The 16,884-nt window shown below is 45.3% G+C and overlaps 1 protein-coding gene and 1 long non-coding RNA gene across 2 annotated transcripts in view; one reads left to right on the top strand and one right to left on the bottom strand.

Moving 5' to 3' along the window:
• The first annotated feature begins 6,323 nt into the window (after positions 1 to 6,323).
• Positions 6,324 to 9,391, top strand: LOC308548984. The gene is made up of 3 exons (XR_013997696.1): positions 6,324 to 6,507; positions 8,238 to 8,434; positions 9,068 to 9,391. It is a non-coding gene; the product is annotated as an uncharacterized lncRNA (long non-coding RNA).
• A 3,744-nt stretch (positions 9,392 to 13,135) lies between these two features.
• Positions 13,136 to 16,884, bottom strand: part of LHX4 (LIM homeobox 4) — a gene marked incomplete at both ends in the record, with an annotated part of 38,050 nt that continues 34,301 nt past the window's right edge. Inside the window, 3 exons of the mRNA XM_081121587.1 lie at positions 13,136 to 13,530; positions 15,506 to 15,677; positions 16,032 to 16,186. Coding sequence (XP_080977713.1) covers positions 13,136 to 13,530; positions 15,506 to 15,677; positions 16,032 to 16,186 — 722 coding nt within the window. The remainder of the gene's footprint in view (positions 13,531 to 15,505; positions 15,678 to 16,031; positions 16,187 to 16,884) is intronic.

The raw sequence follows: 16,884 nt of genomic DNA, 5'->3' as shown, positions 1-16,884 counted from the left end.
ATAATCTGTGGAAGAGATACGCATGTTAGTACGTGCTGAAATGGTACTATCATTCTAGGAGAGCTTTCTCTTCATCATGTGTGCTTTTCCCACAGTCCAGCTACATTTCAACCTACTGTTTAGCTAAACACTCTTGTTCCACCTTAATTGAATGTGTTTTAAGAATCATTATGCATTAGTTACAGTGAAAGTGACCAAGATATGGGATGCAGCTTTTACTTATTATTTTTATTTTTAAAATGTTCAGTGTTGACATTACTGCAGAAGTACCCCTTCCCCCCACTTTTGCCCACCACCACCCTCCCCACCTATCCCTTTCTTGGCCTTTACCAAATTATTGTCTGTGTCCATGGGGTATGCATATATGTTCTTTAGCTATTTCCTTCACCCTCTTTATCCAGCCACCCCCACCCCCCTCCCCTTGGGCACTGGCCAGTCTGTTCCATGTATTCATGCGTCTGGTTCCATTTTGTTTATCAGTTTATTTTGTTCATTAGATTCCACATACGAATGAAATCATACGGTATTTGTCTTTCTGTGACTGGCTTATTTCACTTAGCGTAATACTCTCCAGGTTCACCCATGCTGCCACAAAAGGTAAGACTTTCTTCTTTATTACAGCCGCCTTGTATTCCATTGTGCAAATGTACCACAGCTCTTTTTTTATCCACTCATCTACTGATGGGTACATGGGCGTTTCCAGATCTTAGCTATTGTAAATAACACTATGAACACAGGGGTACATATATTCTTTCTGATTGATGTTTCCTGATTCTTAGGATATATTCCCAGAAGTGGGTGGGATTGCTGGGTGAAAAGGCAGTTCCATTTTTAATTTTTTTAGGAAATTCCGTACTGTTTTCTACAGTGGCTGCACCAGTCTGCATCCTCACCAGCACTTGTTTTTTGTTGATTTATTGATAGTAGCCATTCTGGCAGGTATGACATGTAGTTTTTATTTGCATCTCTCTGATAATTAGTGACTTTGAGCATTTTTTTCGTCTATTGGCCATCTGTGTGTCCTCTTTGGAAAAGTGTCTCTTCAGGTCCTTCGTCCATGTTTTAATTGAATTGTTTGTCTTCCTGGTGTTGAGTTGTACCTTTATATATTTTGGAAATTAACCCCTTATCGGATGTATCATTGGCAAATATGTTCTCCCATACAGTGGGTTCTCTCTTCATTTTATTGATGGCTTCTTTCGCTGTGCAGCAGCTTTTTAGCTTGATGTCGTCCCATTTGTTTATCTCATTCTGAGTTTCCCTTGTGCTCGGAGACATATTGGCAAATATTTACTGTGAGAGATGTCTGAGATTTTACTACCTATGTTTTCTTCTAGGATTTTTATGGTTTTGTGACTTACATGTAAATCTTTTATCCATTTTTAGTTCAGTCTTGTGTATGGTCTAAGTTGGTGGTCTAGTTTCATTTTTTCCTATGTACCTGTCTAGTTTTCCCAGTATCATTTATTGAAGAGACTGTCTTTACTCCATTGTATGCTCTTGCCTCCTTTGTCAAATACTAATTAGCCATAGAGGTGTGGGTTGATTTCTGGGCTCTCTGTTGCATTCCATTGGTCTATATGCCTATTCTTATGCCAGTACCAGGCTGTTTCAGTATAGTCCACAGTGGCTTTACAGTATAGTCCATAGGGGTCTGTGGGTATCATCCAGAATCCTTTTTTCCTGCTCCTTGTTAGAGTATTTCAAGAATGAGAATTCTTTTGTTGGCTGACCCAATTTCCATGGTTTTAAGTGCTCCTACTAGATGATATATGGGGTGGTGCCATGCCTATTTGAAAGAATGAGAGAAATACTTTTTTTTTTAAAAACAATTGATCAAGATTTTAACGATGTACTCGGAAATTTTTAAAGAGTACTGGCCAAAAAGTTGGCCCCTGACCTCTGATTCTGCTACGGGGCAGAAATGAGCCCACCTGTTAATTCTGTGTCACTCAGTAATGATTCCTGTTTATATGTTTAGCTTTTTTGACTTTTCAGGATATTTTCACAGCATTATTTAATCTGTCCCTCCACAGTAGCCCTATAAATTAGGTACTGCAGGTGTTACTAACGCCTCTTAAATGAGGATGAATCTGAGGCATAAACAGGTTACTTTAGTTCCCCAAGGTCAGAGAATAGCAGTAGAGCCACATTGGAACCAAGTCTGCTGAATCGCAGTCCTTCCTATTAGAGCTCAAAACTCCTGTGAAGTGTTAAAGATCTTCTTTTATCAGTACGTCTTGAGAGTTTACTAAATGACAGGCGCTGTTCTAGGCCACTGCCATTCCCTTGTCACATTATCATGTATGTTTAGAATTACTCATGTTATTTCAAGATATTGCATGAGATACCTTGAAAAGTCTTACAGAAATTCATAAATTGCTCATCAAAAACTCACTAAATCTTTTAAACCTACTATAACCGTGTCTCTAATAAAGATGTAAGAAGTCAGCCAACTGACCACGTATTGTTATCTCTTATGCTTGTCAGGTAGAAGGGTAACAACCAAAGTATAATATCTGGAAGCATATCTATTATATCTTTTTTTAATGTTTCAGCATTTTCCAGCTAAAAGGTTGCTATAATCCAGTGAACCTTTCTATTAAATAGGTATTTCTTAGCTTCCTGCCAGGTTAACTACTTGGCTATGGGTTATTATTCCGTGTACAGTATGGCATCTCTGAGGATTAATGAACAAGGCGTGTGGCTATAGCAAAGCTGAGCTGCGGTTGCAGGAGGGGTTAGTGCCCAGGCTAATAATATATGCTTCAGTTGAACATGAAGACTTCTAAATGTTTATTTAACATTTATCAATTGAAAGGCTTTCATCAAACTTCAAGTCCCTAAAAAATCCCTTTATAAATAAATGTTTATCACAGAATAGATATGTAACCCACCAGCCACAATTCAGTAATGAAAATACTGCATTTAAATATTTATGAGTGGATTTTAAATTCCAATTTCTATGGTGTTTTGGGTCAAATGCTTTAATAGAATTTATAATACTATATTTTATCAATTCTAAGGCACACTTTTTTTTTCACATTTTAACGTATCCAAAATTGGTGGTGGTTTTTTTTTTTTTACAAACAATAGCATGTTATAGTTGAATTGACAACATTTTTTGCCTTAGTAATACATAAGCTAATGTATCTTACAATCAATACATCTGAACTTCAGTGGCATAACAGTAATTACACCTTACTTTTATACAGGATTTTATAGACAAGCATCTTAATTGAACCTCACAATAATTGTAAAGCTAGAAATAATTGGCATTTTCTCTATTTTGCAAATGAGGAAATTGAAACTCAGAACTAGAAGGAAAATTATTCAAGATCCTATAAGTAAAAACAGTAAAAATGCCCATCTTTGTTTTGTTTTATTTTGTAACCCTCACCCGAGGAATTTTTTCCATTAAATTTTTTTTTTTTTTTTTTTTTTTTTAGAGAAGGTGGGGAGAGAAGCATTGATGTGAGAGAGATGATACACTGATTGGTTGCCTTCCACGTGACTGGGGCCCGGGATCAAACCTGCAACCCAGGTATGTGCGCTTGACCGGGAATCAAACCCATGACCCTTCAGTCCTCGGGTCTACACAGTAATCCCTGAGCCACACCATCCAGGGAAAAATGCCCATCTTCATATAGACTTTTATATAGAATCAAGCTCTGTGATATCAAGTTCAGAAGTTTTACACCATGTTTTCAGGATAAGCTAAAGTGCAAAGACAAGCAACCACCCTCAAAGGTGCTTTTTCAAGCCTCTTAATGAATTTTATATATATGCACATTGGATTTTCTGTTAAGACATAAAAAGCCTTCAGTGCAGTCTTCTGTAATCATGCGATTTGAAAAATTATGACGATCGTTATTAGAGCTTTTCCTTGAGCATCTTTAATTATTTCAGTAACCATTCACAGTTCCTTCATCCGAGAGATTTTGGGCCAAAGTATAGTGATTATCAGACTGAAGGAAAAAAGCTTCCTTGCTATACTTACCACCTAACGTTTATTATGTGCTGAGTGTGATCAATTTTCACATATGTGTTAATTGGCGTTACACTAAAGGACTGAACAGGAAAAGCTATTTAACCTCATCTTTATTCACTTACCCTTGAAATATTGAAATACTCCTGTCACGCTCCTCCTCGAAAAGCTGAACATAATGGCTTGAACCTTGTACAGATCACCATAGTTACTGGGCATTCGTGGCATTTTATCCCTTACTGTGTTTTACTTTTACATATAAATTCTTCAAAACTTTCTTTCCTGTGTTTTATTATATCATTTTTTTCTTGGCACAGTTATAAAATGAATGTCATTATTTTACATTTTTTACTCTTCTTTGGGGACCTGTGTACTGACTGCAGTCACTTCCGAGAGCACTGTGCCTTCCTCTGGCAATAGGAAGCTTCCCAGCCCTGGGAACCGGAGCGAGACGTTCACAGGGTACGTGCCAGCATATACCCAGCACAGACTCTTCCTACATGTTTAGAAGGAATGAACATGAATTCGCAATAGAACACTGAGGTTAAAAACTCGATGGAACCATAACAGGCTTTTGCCTCGTGGTGGAACTCTAGTCACTCAGTGTGAGTTTCTCTCACACATGGGAAAAGGACCATTTGAACCCAACACTACTGAATGCAGAGGCTGAACATGGGGACTGTGAGGGCCTGAAAGACCAGAGGTGATTTTGAGGGGGCTGCCCTGGGCTGCAGCAGCAAATTCATCACCCACAGTGCAGCCAGGATTTATTTTTCCCTCATTTGTGTAGCAGTACTGGTTTCCATTTTAATATTTAGAAGGTAAGTTCAGTTGATGGACACTTTGTGTAATAAAAAGCTCTTCTAAAGTACGTGCCCACGTACACACACGGGATAGAAAGTGGCACCACCAGGGCTGGTGGCTTTCACGGAGTACATTTGTAGATCCCCAAGCTTAGTCCTGGATATGTTTATAGCACTTTAGCTCCGTTTGTGAGTTTGGAACCCTTCCAAAAAAAGAAGAGAAAGACATATATTATTGTTTATAATCTGCTTTATTCCGCCAAACCTTGACTGAGCAGACCTGTGGATTGCTGTTTAAATCCCTCAGTGCCTTTAACTACCGATGGGGAAAGTGGTTAATGTGCATTCTAAACGAAGCTTGGCATCCACTCCGGGAAACCACTTTAATTGAGAAGCATTAAATGTTAAAATGATTCTAAAAAAATAATAAAGCCAGCACACACATTGAGTATAAAAGTCCAAGCCCATCAGTAATAGAGATTCTTGGTTATATTCCTCTAGCCTGAGTGAGCTTTAAGCCCTGCAGTTGACAGGTGTCGAAAACGCAACTCTCAGTTCCCTGGGTGGCAATCTGTAGGCAGCCACCTATCCACTGGCCAGTGAGCAGGCAGTGTGGTCAAGGGCTCCACGTTAGAGAAGGGGAGCTGGCAACTTTACAGATGTTTGTTTTTCTGGAATAATAAGCTAGTCCCAGGTGACTAAAATATGAGATTTAACCCCAAAGTCTTTGCCTGGGCTTGCCATTGCTGTGCTGGAGCCATCTGTTGAAACCTATTTACCATTTTAATGGCCTTTTTTTTTAACTGCTTATTTTCAGCTCCAAGTGTGTGCCAAGACTACTCTTTGGGGTCTGTATTTTATCTTTCAGGAAGCGATTCCCAGCCTCTCCAAAATCCCCAAACCCTTCCCAACCAACAGAAGATCCTGGTCCAGGGTTGGCAAGCAAGAGAAATAAATCTTTAAAAAACAGAAAACAAAACCTCAGCTCCCCCAGCTCCAGAGACAGCCCAGCCTTGGAAGTTCTGGCCAGTTCAGTAGTCTGCTAAACAACCTCGGGTGTAAGTAAGTCACATGTCAACGTTTGTCTCCTAGGGGCCCCTTCTGTGGAAAGGGAACTCATGCATACTCTTGGGGACAGTCTGTGACATGTTCATTTAATTACAGAATAACATCCCAGTTAACAACATGCCTAAATTCAATGTTTGTGTTTAAGGAGGGAGAGGGCCAAAGGAAGAATCACCATAGGAAAGAGTTCTAAAAGAAAATCCTGACCTTGGACAAAAATGAGAGAAGAAAAGGAATGAAAAAGTCATAAAGAGGCAAGTGTTACAGTCAAAAGCCTACTCTCGCTGTTCTCTGACATGGCGTGATGTGCTCTCCCAGGGTAGGAGCTGATGATTTGAAGACCTCTGACTAATAGTTTGGACGGGTTCTTTTTGTTTTTCCTTTTAGAAGGATGATAATAAAAAATTTCCTCTTCCTAATGATTTCACCCTGTTTTATAAACATTGGGCTTTTTTCCTCCCTCCTAGCTCACAGTATTTCTTCAACAGAAGTGGGTAGCCATTGCTTCTCTGGGGCAGCCACGACCCACACCAGCACCCCGCCCGAGCTCCACTGCTCACCACTCCCGCACGGCCAGCAGAGGACAGGACGTTACGGGGAAGACAGCAGGATCTACAAGTGACAGAACTGAAACAGCATCCGTCTGAAGAGGTACAGCAAAGGGGTACAACCATTTTCTATTTAGACTGTAAGGAAGAATTTTTTAACTGTGTCTCAACTATCGTCTAAGGAAATACACTCAGAAACATCAAGGCTCACCTCTCGTATGAGTGTACCTCTGGCTTAGCTATCAGTTAAAATTTATCACACACAGACTTGCCTTTGATCTTTTTAACCCTTTTCTAACGTGGGCCGAGTGGAACCCTGGGCCCGAGGAGAGAGACGGCAGGGCAAGCAGTGCAAATACTGTTGAGCCTTCATCAGTTCTCCTGAGTTTGCGTTTTTTTTTTTTTTCATTCTTCCTGGCTGGTTCGTTCTTTCTTTTATTCTTTAAGCAGCTGTCCTTTTGAAAAGCCACTATCCAAAAGAGAATCAAGCTCAGGAGCTGGTCTCTAGTAACCAACCCAGAAAGAAGGACCAGATCCTCCTCTTCCTCTGTGAGCTGAGAACTCATTTAATAACTCCAGAGCTTTATAGGTTAGCGTTGTGGTGGGATCAGGATGCACTAGAGCACAAAGTGGAAACAGTGCAGTGAACTGTCAGCCTGATACACTCAGAGCAATTGATAGTGTATGGAAAGCAAAGACTCAGTGGAGACAGGCTGGTGATGGGGTGGAGGGTGGAAGACCACAGTCACGGTGCAGCACACAGGCTGGCAGAACTCTCATGCCCCATTATGAGTGCCTTGGGAATACTTGGATGAGTAATTAAATTTAGTAGCGACAGAACCCTTCATAGCCACTTGGCGAATCTCCCTAAGAGCTACCCAGGGAACTGAGTGAGGGAAGAAACCGAAGTCCTCACATGCAGCACCTCCTTACTGCTCTGCCAACACCCCAGTCCCATTGGGTGCTCTCATCTTCATCCTCCCTTGCGCCCAGAAGGTCCGGTCCCTCTGACCTTCAGCCTTCCTTGGTACATAACTCAGTAAGGCCTTTGCCTTTCTCAGTTTAGTGAGGTATTTACCACAGGAGATGACTCCACAAAGAACCATAAATCCCTTCCCTCCATAGCAGAGATTTGAGTCTCCACGGAAAGACCTTTAAGCCCTCCAAGAATCTCACTGGAGGTCCTGCCTGGGAAGATACTCCCTTTCCTGTTTAACTGGGTAGACTGTGGGCACAAAGTAAGCCTAAGACTTAGGTGGAGTCCCGACAACCTGGTGGCATCCGTAGACTGAGAACTCAAGAGGCCCAGAGCCCAGCCTCATGCTTTGTACCTAAACCAGTCACACAAGATATGTCAGTTGTCACTACCACTGTCTAGGGAATCTCAAAATACTTCACCAAGTACTCCAGGTTAACAAGAAGCTAAAGAGGTGATGAGTTTTCTCTGCCCCTTCTGAGCCAGATTCCATCATCACTGTCCAATAAAAGTTTCTGCAGTGTTAGAAACATTTTATATTTGTGTCCAAATACAGTAGCCACTGGCCACATGTAGCTATTAGCACTGGAAATATGGCTAGTGTGAGGAAGTTAACTTTTAGTTTCATTTCATATTAATCAATTTAAATGTAAATAACCATGTGTGGCTAGTAGCTACTGTATTGAACAGTGCACCTCTGCTTAGATCTTCCCTTCAACCAAACAAAACCCCTAATCACTAATGGGAAAGGTGCACTCTAGTTTTTCCTAGTCGGGACCCCCGCTCTAAAGAAAGGCTATGACTTTTTTTTTAATTTAAGAATCTCTGTTGCTTTTTCCATTTCCACTAAACTTCAGGTCCTGCACACTAATAAAGCCTCTTGCAGAGAAAAAGTTTGAATGGAGACTTTCCTAGAAAAGCTTGCCCAAGAGCCCTGAAGACTCTGACGAGGTGTTTCTAGCCCTCTATCCACTTCTCACCCAAATGTAGACACTCAACACATCTTCTCCCTCAAGAAAGTATGTGCAAATGTGAAGGACGAACTAAAAGGTATGTGGTCAAAAGGTATTCTCTGCCCATTCCCTAAGTCTGGGAACAGAGGATTGGGCCCCAGAACACTGCTATGAGAAAAATCAGACAACTTCCTCTAACCAGCCCTTCACTGAGCAGTTCTGGTAGTTATGGTTTTAAGTAGTTCCTGGCATTCAGAGTTGTACTTTGGGTTTTCTTCTGGTGCTGAAAGGGTCCCATGTCAGCACAGCTTTGCATTTGACTTGGGCCAAGAGAAAAAACTTGGAGCCAACTAAATGAAAAGCAAGACACAACAGCTTCTAAAGAACGTCCATATTTATTTGACATAGTTTTACCATACACATCTCATGCCAACACACAGGAGGCATATACAAACAAACGCACCAGCTTCTTTTCCAAAGTCACATGGCAATAAATAAGGATGGGTGGGGTCCTTTTTTTTTTTTTTTTTTCTCCAGCAAATGAGACTTCATTTCTTTTCACTGTACAAAATTTACACTGCAAAGGGTGAGGGCAACAATCCAGAGCTTAGGGGAGCTGGGGCTTTGAGGTCTGAATGCAAGTTCAGAGCAGCATCTGGGATCCTGCAGCCCAAACCTGCCCGTTTGGCTGCACAGTCCTCAAGTGGGGGAGTACAAATGATTCTTGTCTCTAGGTGGGCAGCAGATGAGAGTGGGAGTGTCCTCTGTCCACCTGAGCTCTGCCTCCCTAAGCAAAGGAACGCTTGGCACACCTCCAAACCTGCAGCTGTCTCCTCCCCAGAGCTAGCAGCATGAAACTGTGCTTTCGTGGGCCTACCAAGCAGTGTGTGGGTGAGATGACTTTGCTGAGCTCTCTCTTTTTGGCTCCTGTCACCATGGGAGAACAGTTGGAGCAACTACTGCAAAAAGGGCCAATTGACCAATCCAAGAAAGAGAGAGCCAGTGATGTGCTTTTTATTTCGCTTTCAGCATGCCCAGAGCCCTTCAGCAGCAGGCAATAAAACAGAACTCATTTCCGCTTAATTGAATTTTTCTTCATCTCACGGATTCCAATTTTTAAAGTGCAATGTTTAAAAATGAGCCGCCTCAGTCCTTCCAGACCCTGCTGGCTGAAGAGGTATGGTCATTATTTCCATGGTTAGAACCAAGTTGTCAGTAGTGGCGTGTGGGAGGGGTTGGGTGGGAGTGTGGGTGCTGGATGGCACCTCGCCCATAACACAGCTTTTGCTCAGCTGAAGCATTCACCCCACTCCTGCGAGGAGGCAGTTATCTCAAAATAAGCAGCTTGAGCCTCAGAGGTGGTCGTATCTTTTGTTCTACAGACTACTTATTCTTGCAAAGCGAACTTAATTATGAAGACTGAATGGCTCCCAATTATCTTACTACATATCATGTTTTAGGTTGGCCAAAGGAAGAAAAAACCTTTTAAAAACACAGCGGATGCTTTTCTTATGTCTTCATTCTGTCCTCTTACCCTGACATTTCACTGTATTAATTTGTAGAAATGATTTTATCAGTCTGGTAGTTGATTTTCACTTTATATTATATTCATAATTATTAGCTGAGGCAAGAAAGAGAAGTCCCTGAAAGGGCAAGGACCAGTCTTCCCAACAGCGTGACTTACCCAGTAGGCCAGCTTAGCCCCTGCACTGGGTGTTTCTTCTGTGGTTTTATTACTTTAGGAAATATAGATTCTTCCATAGCCCCATGGGTCCCATTTTAGTATACCAGCTACTATTGGAAACTTGGGTGTTGTTGCCTTTTTATTAATTAATTTGCTCTTAGATTCAGAAACCTCCTACCCTAAGGCTTATCAGCCAAGTACTACAGATGAATGTTGCTAGTTAATTGCTCTCTTAGAGCCAAAGACAGGTCCAAATGATATAAATTTCTCTAGGTCTCATTTCATTTTTAAAATTCATCTATGTCACTTTAGCAAGGGGGAAACAGCTCCCAGATAGCACCTTCTACCTCAGTCATAGACCACTGAGCAATAGAGGAGTGCCTGGAGGAGGACCTCAAGGTAGCGTTGTGTTCACCTCCGAGACACAGGAGAGCCAAGGAACAGTCTAAGCACACGGTGGCTAATTGGTGGAACCAGCCCGTCTATAATGCTAACCCCACTTGCAAGGAGATCCACTTAAAATCTGAGGCCTCTCATGGCTGTGCTTCTACATGGGGCGCCAGTGTTTGCTGCTCTCTGGGGAGGTGGCTCAGGGGGAACTCGACTATCCCAGCCTTATCGCCAGTGCAGCTAGCCAACCCCACCAAAACCAAAGCAGTTCCCACCAACACCAAGCTGCACTGCTCACTGGGTTCTCAGGAGACTTCTGTTTTTAGTATTATGGAGGAAGGCCTCCCTTTCTTCCACCGCTGAATAGGGCATGAGCATGATTAACTCGCACACAAAACAAAAACTGGTCAACTGATCTCAAAAGAAACAGTGCTACACAGAGGAGCATGCTCCTTTAGAGAGTCTGCTCTCCCTGTAATACACTCACCAAAAATAGGCAGTGCTTCAGATCCCAGGAGCTCCTACTCCAAGTAACCAACCTGCGACAGTGGTCTGGGTAGGCCGGTCTTTAACTGGTTCATTGCCCAGCAGTTTTTCTCCTGTGTACTGAGAGCTGCCTGCTGAAAACAGTGTTCAAGAATCAGCCCTCCAAAAAAGCACACATGCCTTTCCTTCACATGGCTTGTTACCTTGCATGTGAGTCTCCATCGCCACCCCCACTGTTCACAGTACTGGGAATCATCTGGGCTTCACCCTCCGTCTTCCTTACTCCTGGAACCTCGAGAAGAAATCTTACATCTGCTGACTCTCCAAGCAAAACTCACAACAATTGCAGCACGTCCAAAAATAAGGGTCCACTACAACATTGATCAGAGAAAAGGTGGCCTGAAGGCTGATCCCAGGAATTTACAGACTATATATTTTGAAGAAGCTTAACTGCCCGTAATTTAGTCCCGGGAAGACATTTACAGAAGATGTAACAGCTAAAGAGGAAGGTTTACTTCTTCCTTGAGTCTGCCTAGCACACACTTAAATCTCTGCGGTCCTCAAAACATGACACGGAAGAAAGGGTCCTTAGGGTCTTGGGCCCCATCAGTTCACGTGAAAGAAAGGCAATGCCTTCTTACCCTTTCCTACTCTGCTGATCTTGTTTAAGAAAACGGGGGGCCAGCAGAAGCAAACCATTTCCCAGAGGACTGGAATAAATTCCCCCTGGCTAACTTCCAGCGTGCACATGGAGAACCTCCTGACACACCAAGGGGTGATGCATAAAGTGGGAGTCACGGCACTATTCACCACAGTATGTCCCACCAAAATGCAGTCTGTCACAGGGCTGGCAGCTCACAAAGCAGGGGTTAGCTCTGCCCTTGCCTCAGGCTTGGTGATGTGCTACTGCAAACCCACAAGCTGAGAGTTGGCACTGCCACTGGCCAGAGAGCTCCCCTTTCTGAGCAAGTGCAGGGCTGGAGCACCATAGGGCCTGGCATGAGGCCAGCCAGAAGCCCAGAGAGATGCAACCCAAGGACCACTTGGGACCCTCTAGACAATTTTAGAGCTGCTCCCTAAATGATTCCTCCCAACCAAGATGGGCCAAAAAGCATTGCTGGTACTTGGAAGAGGCCAAGACTGTCCTCCAACTGAGTTGGCTAGCACAGCAGAGAAAGCTCTCATTTTTAAAGGGCTGGGGAAGGTTGGCTGCAGGTGGCAGTGGACTTGCAAACTCATCTAAACCAACTCCCTCAAAACAAACAATATCATTTCACCCTGCAGGCAGGGGCACTCTGGGAGACTGGCATCTGCTGATTTGGCTAAACAGACTGCACATTTGAAATCCAAATGGGTCTACAAATGTTTTCACTGATTGTCGTTCTGGCCTCTCCATATTTTAGCTTTGATCATTTTGTAACCCACAGCGTGTCTAGTGGAATAAATGATATGAGCAAATTAAAAAGGCACATTGTGCTCCAAGGGGACTCGTCGGGCAGTCACTGTGATGGTCCAGGGCCACTCAGCTCCAGCCTGAGTCACCTGCAACGAAAACCACTTCTAGCCATCAGGGATGGATTCAGTGATGTGGATGGGATTGCTCACAATCCCAAACTGGCATACTCTCTGGCTTGGACTATCTGGAGAGGGAAGAAGTCATCCTTTTCACAGCAGAAGAAAAAAAAAAGGGGGGGGGGGGGTTCAATATCAAACTGTGGCCATCAAAGTTTCCACTGACCTTTAACAAATGACCTTTTCATTTTGAAAATTAGGGTTCCATAAGGGTGGTCTGGAAATACATTTCTTATACTTAAGGGCTGTGATGTCTCTGTCTCGGGAACCTCAGTTCTAGCAAGAGCACTGGTTTGGGAGGTATCTCATGAGAACACCAGTTGGAGCAGAGTTCCCAAAGGCCAAGGTGGACTCACAGTCACCTTGTGCTACCAAGCACTGAGCAGCCAAAGCCTGTAAGCGGGGTGGGGGAGGGAGCCATAAGCCAGCACCCTAGCGCTCTAGGCTCTATGCCCTGTGCTGTGTTCTGGGGGGAGGCTGCTCCCCCACCATTTCCCCAGGAGACCAGCATCCTAGTGCGGTGACCTCCTGGGGATCAGCAGAGGACTTCCATTGAAAATAATGGAAATTCACATTGGCTCACTTTTGATCCTAAAAAGGCAAGTCTGTTTTGATCCTTGAAGATATTCTCTTAGGCCAGGAGGACAGGTAGGGTGGGGAGGGCAGATGTTTAAAAAGGGGGATGATCCATTTCATCGAGCCAAGAGGCTGGGCTGGTTGGAAAGTCAGGATAGCCTACACTGCTTCCTGTGGAGATGTCAGAAGTGGGTCCCCCAGCCATCGCTCTCAGTGTCTGGCTCACCCCCTGCCCTGCATGCGCAATGATGCCCAAATTACTGTCCACCGTGTAATCCAGCCCATTGAGCAAAGGAGCGTGGGATGGCAAGGACGATATGGAAGATGGAGACTGGGGGATTCCATAGGGGCTCCCATCCCTCAAGTCCTGATAGGATTGTCCTGTCCCGTCCATGGAGAAGCTCCCATTCATTAACTGTCCGCCTGTAACGTCCCCCACGTTGCCATAAATCCTATTGGTGTGGCCAAGTTCTGAGAGAATTTGATCCTCTGTGGACAAAAGAACGGAGATTTATTGTCAGCTGCCAGGACTCCAGTGGCCCCATTCTTCACAACCTAGGACACATGACCAGGAAAGAAGCCTGAGGGTGACAGCTGCCTTGCTGCCAAGCAGGGGTCAGACACCAACATGTCAGCCTGGCATCCAGAGACTGACCCACATTAAGGGGGAGAAATAGAGGAAACACCTGCAGACACTAAATTCCTAGGACCCAGAAGGCTGGACAGTGTCTGGTGAGCGTGTTGGCCCCATGTCACTCGTACTAAGATATTCTGGCTACACTGAGGTTTATGAATGCCTCACGTCGCAGTGGAAACTTCATGCTGACAAGATTTAATCTGAAAGCTTTCAGGCTGAGTAAAGTGCTTGGGTTAGGTGGCTGGGAAACAAGCAGGCTCATCTGGTAAGGGTAGCTGAGGACCACTCTTAGACATGTGTACAGTGTCCTCCTGGTCTACCTGGAAAAGCGATTCAATATCAAAGGACTTGGTTTCTCTAATAAGGTCTTCACTGGGGACAGTGTTGACTTGATTAAGACAAATAGACCTTCCTGTTTCTTAGAGAATTTCACTAAGGGGATCCAGTGGGATCTTTGCCACCTGGAAGAAGTCATCTCTCCAACAGAAGTGGGCAGTTTTAGTCTTAAGAAATACAGGATTACATAATTACCCAGAGTAAGCAATGTAGGTCATCTGGGGACCCACCTGCACCCAACAGGAGTTACAAAACAAGACCTGACAATCCTCTGTGTTCCCTGTTCCTGACATTGATTTCAGCAGCTCAGATGAGAGGAAGTGTCTTTCCCAACCCTGCCAAGAGGTTGAGCATAAGGCCCTTGAGCAGTCCCCAGAGCCCCAGGACAGACCTCTTGGCTGAGATACAGTCCCCTGAGGTCATCGTGCTCCTGGGGGGCAGCTTTCTCCATCCTCTGCCCCAGAGGCTTTTCTATTCCCACCTGGGGCTGTGCATCAATTCCTGTCCAGGCCTCCCCAGACTAGACTTCTACACCCACACCGTCTGACAACCTGCCCCCATTCCACCCATGAAAATGGGGAGGGGAGGGGACGGGAGCACGTTCCCTTTAAAGAGTGCAGGAAGATGAAGGCTCAGCTCCACGATAAAATGGCCATTATTTGGCCTTTTGCCTATACCTGTCATCCCATAGGACCAGGGCCCTCTATGGAAGCCACAGGCTCCCCATGGGAACAGTCGTCCCTTCCAAGTATATAAATGTCCTGGCTTTCCCCAAACACATCCAGAGTCATTTGTGTTCATTGATCCCCACAACAGCACTGAGATGGGCATGGATGTGGTTACTCCCCACTTACAGGTGGGGAAACTGAGGCTCAAGAGAAGTGAATCAATGTGACAGAGCCACAACTGGAAACTTAATTTCTGACCCCAGCTCAGTTCTTTTCCCTCCCCCCACAACAGAAGGCCTTCCACATTTGAGGATTCAGTATAGGAGAACAGTTACAGCTATTTGCAAACAACCTAAGGGCCCAAGACATGCAGTCATTTGCAATTTTGCTGACGCACCAATTTGAACTCAGCGCATGCTGCAAAGCGTTTGTGCTGGGGGCAGGGGTGGGGGGCAGGATGAGTGCACAGGGGGAAGGGACTCAGAAATGAGGCTCGTCCCCATCTCACATGCACTCACAGGAGTGATTTCCCAAGGCAGAGGGCCTGGTGAGCATGTCCTCCCCACCACCAGGAGAGGAGAAAGGGGTCACTCTCAGGAATCCTGTAAGGGAGCCCCCAGGGAAGGAGGGGAGGCCTTGGCGCTCACCGTCCCAGGGAACCCAGCTTCCACATCTCAGCAGCAGAGCTCTCTCATTTTCTTAAAGGGCCACTGCTGCATTCCTCCACCCATTACTGCCTCAAGATCCCTCTTGAATGTCAAGGATTACTGCTTCCCAGGGTCCTTTCCTAAGACCTGGGCCTCGCCCCTCCAGCCCTGCTCACCTCGGAAGCTCAGCTCACTGTCACTAACCCCACAGTCCTCTGCAGAGCTCTCCTTCTCCTGCTTGCTGCCTCCCCGGCTCCTCTTGACGCTCTTATAGAACTGTCCCCAGCGGTGCCGCCCCGCATCCTTCTTCAGGCGCTTCTCCTTGGCCCTTCTGTTCTGAAACCAAACCTGCCACACAAGCACAGGGAAAACACTCAGGGGTGTCCACCCTGACCTGCAGCCCCCGGGGTCCCCGAGACAGGTGGCTGGAGATAGGGACTGGAGCCTCAGTAGAGTTCAAGGCCAGGAGTGTGATGTGCCCAGGACTCCCTAGCCTCAGAAATCTCTCTCCTATTTGGCAAATTCCCCTGGGTAATGGCTCTGAGCCCAACTCCCCAAGGGGGATCAGTGACAAGGCTGATGATCACTGTACATCCTGTGTACCACTCCCCACCCCTCCTCATGTAGAGGAGAGGGACACACAGACTGGCCCAGGACCCACAGGCGGCAAAGGAGCCCGGGGGCCAGGTGCTGATGTCTCACCTGTACGACCCTCATGTCCAGGCCCGTCTCTGAGGACAGCTGCTCCCTCACGTGCCTGGCAGGCTTGGGGGAGTTCTTGTAGGCATTCTTCAAGGTCTCCAGCTGTTTGGCGGTGATGGTGGTCCGGGGCCGCTTGGCTCCTGCCTCTGAGTCATCTGCAATGAAAACCCCTATTGGGTTGAGCCCACCTGAAGCTCCAGGGTCTCGTCCCATCTCCTTTCCTCACATATTTTCCTGCTATGGGCAAAGCAGTGGGGAGGAATGGTGGACAGCAAGGTGGAGCAGTCCTGAGACCAAGGAGCCTACTCCTGCACCACAGGCCTTCCCAAGTCACTGAAAAGTGAGGACACCATTGTCCCCCTCCCGGCCTCCCTGTCCCCTGCCAGCCCAGCCAACACAGGAGCTCCATCAGACTGAAGGGGTCCAATCCCATGCATCTCCCTGCCAGGCCTAACACTTGTTGGACATCCTTGTGAGTTGCTGCCAGCGCTGTGAAGGTGGATGAGCCATAGTGAAGTCCAGAGCCGCTGTGGCAGACACTGAGGAAAACCTCCAAAACTCTTTAAATTCTGTTTTAAGGAATCAATCCTGCCCATATTTATACAGATGCCTGCATGATAGCATTTGATGCAAATATAGTGTACTTTTAAAATATCTATACAGTCTTTATATATAAAATTTGAAATAATGAAGCCACCAAAAAGTCTTTAATTCATTGAGAATTGCTTAATTTCGAAGTAGGCTGCCCTAGTGAATTAGAAATTGCTTTCACCACAGCCAGATGGCAGCGCCACCGGGATATACCCCGTCATCCTGGGTTGGTGGCGCATTGCTTCTGCGCTGCTGTCTACGT

This window comes from Miniopterus schreibersii (assembly GCF_964146895.1).
Source record: "Miniopterus schreibersii genome assembly, chromosome: 19".
NCBI lineage: Eukaryota > Metazoa > Chordata > Mammalia > Chiroptera > Miniopteridae > Miniopterus > Miniopterus schreibersii.
Note: the sequence above shows the minus strand (reverse complement) of the source record. Positions and strands in the feature narration are given on the sequence as shown.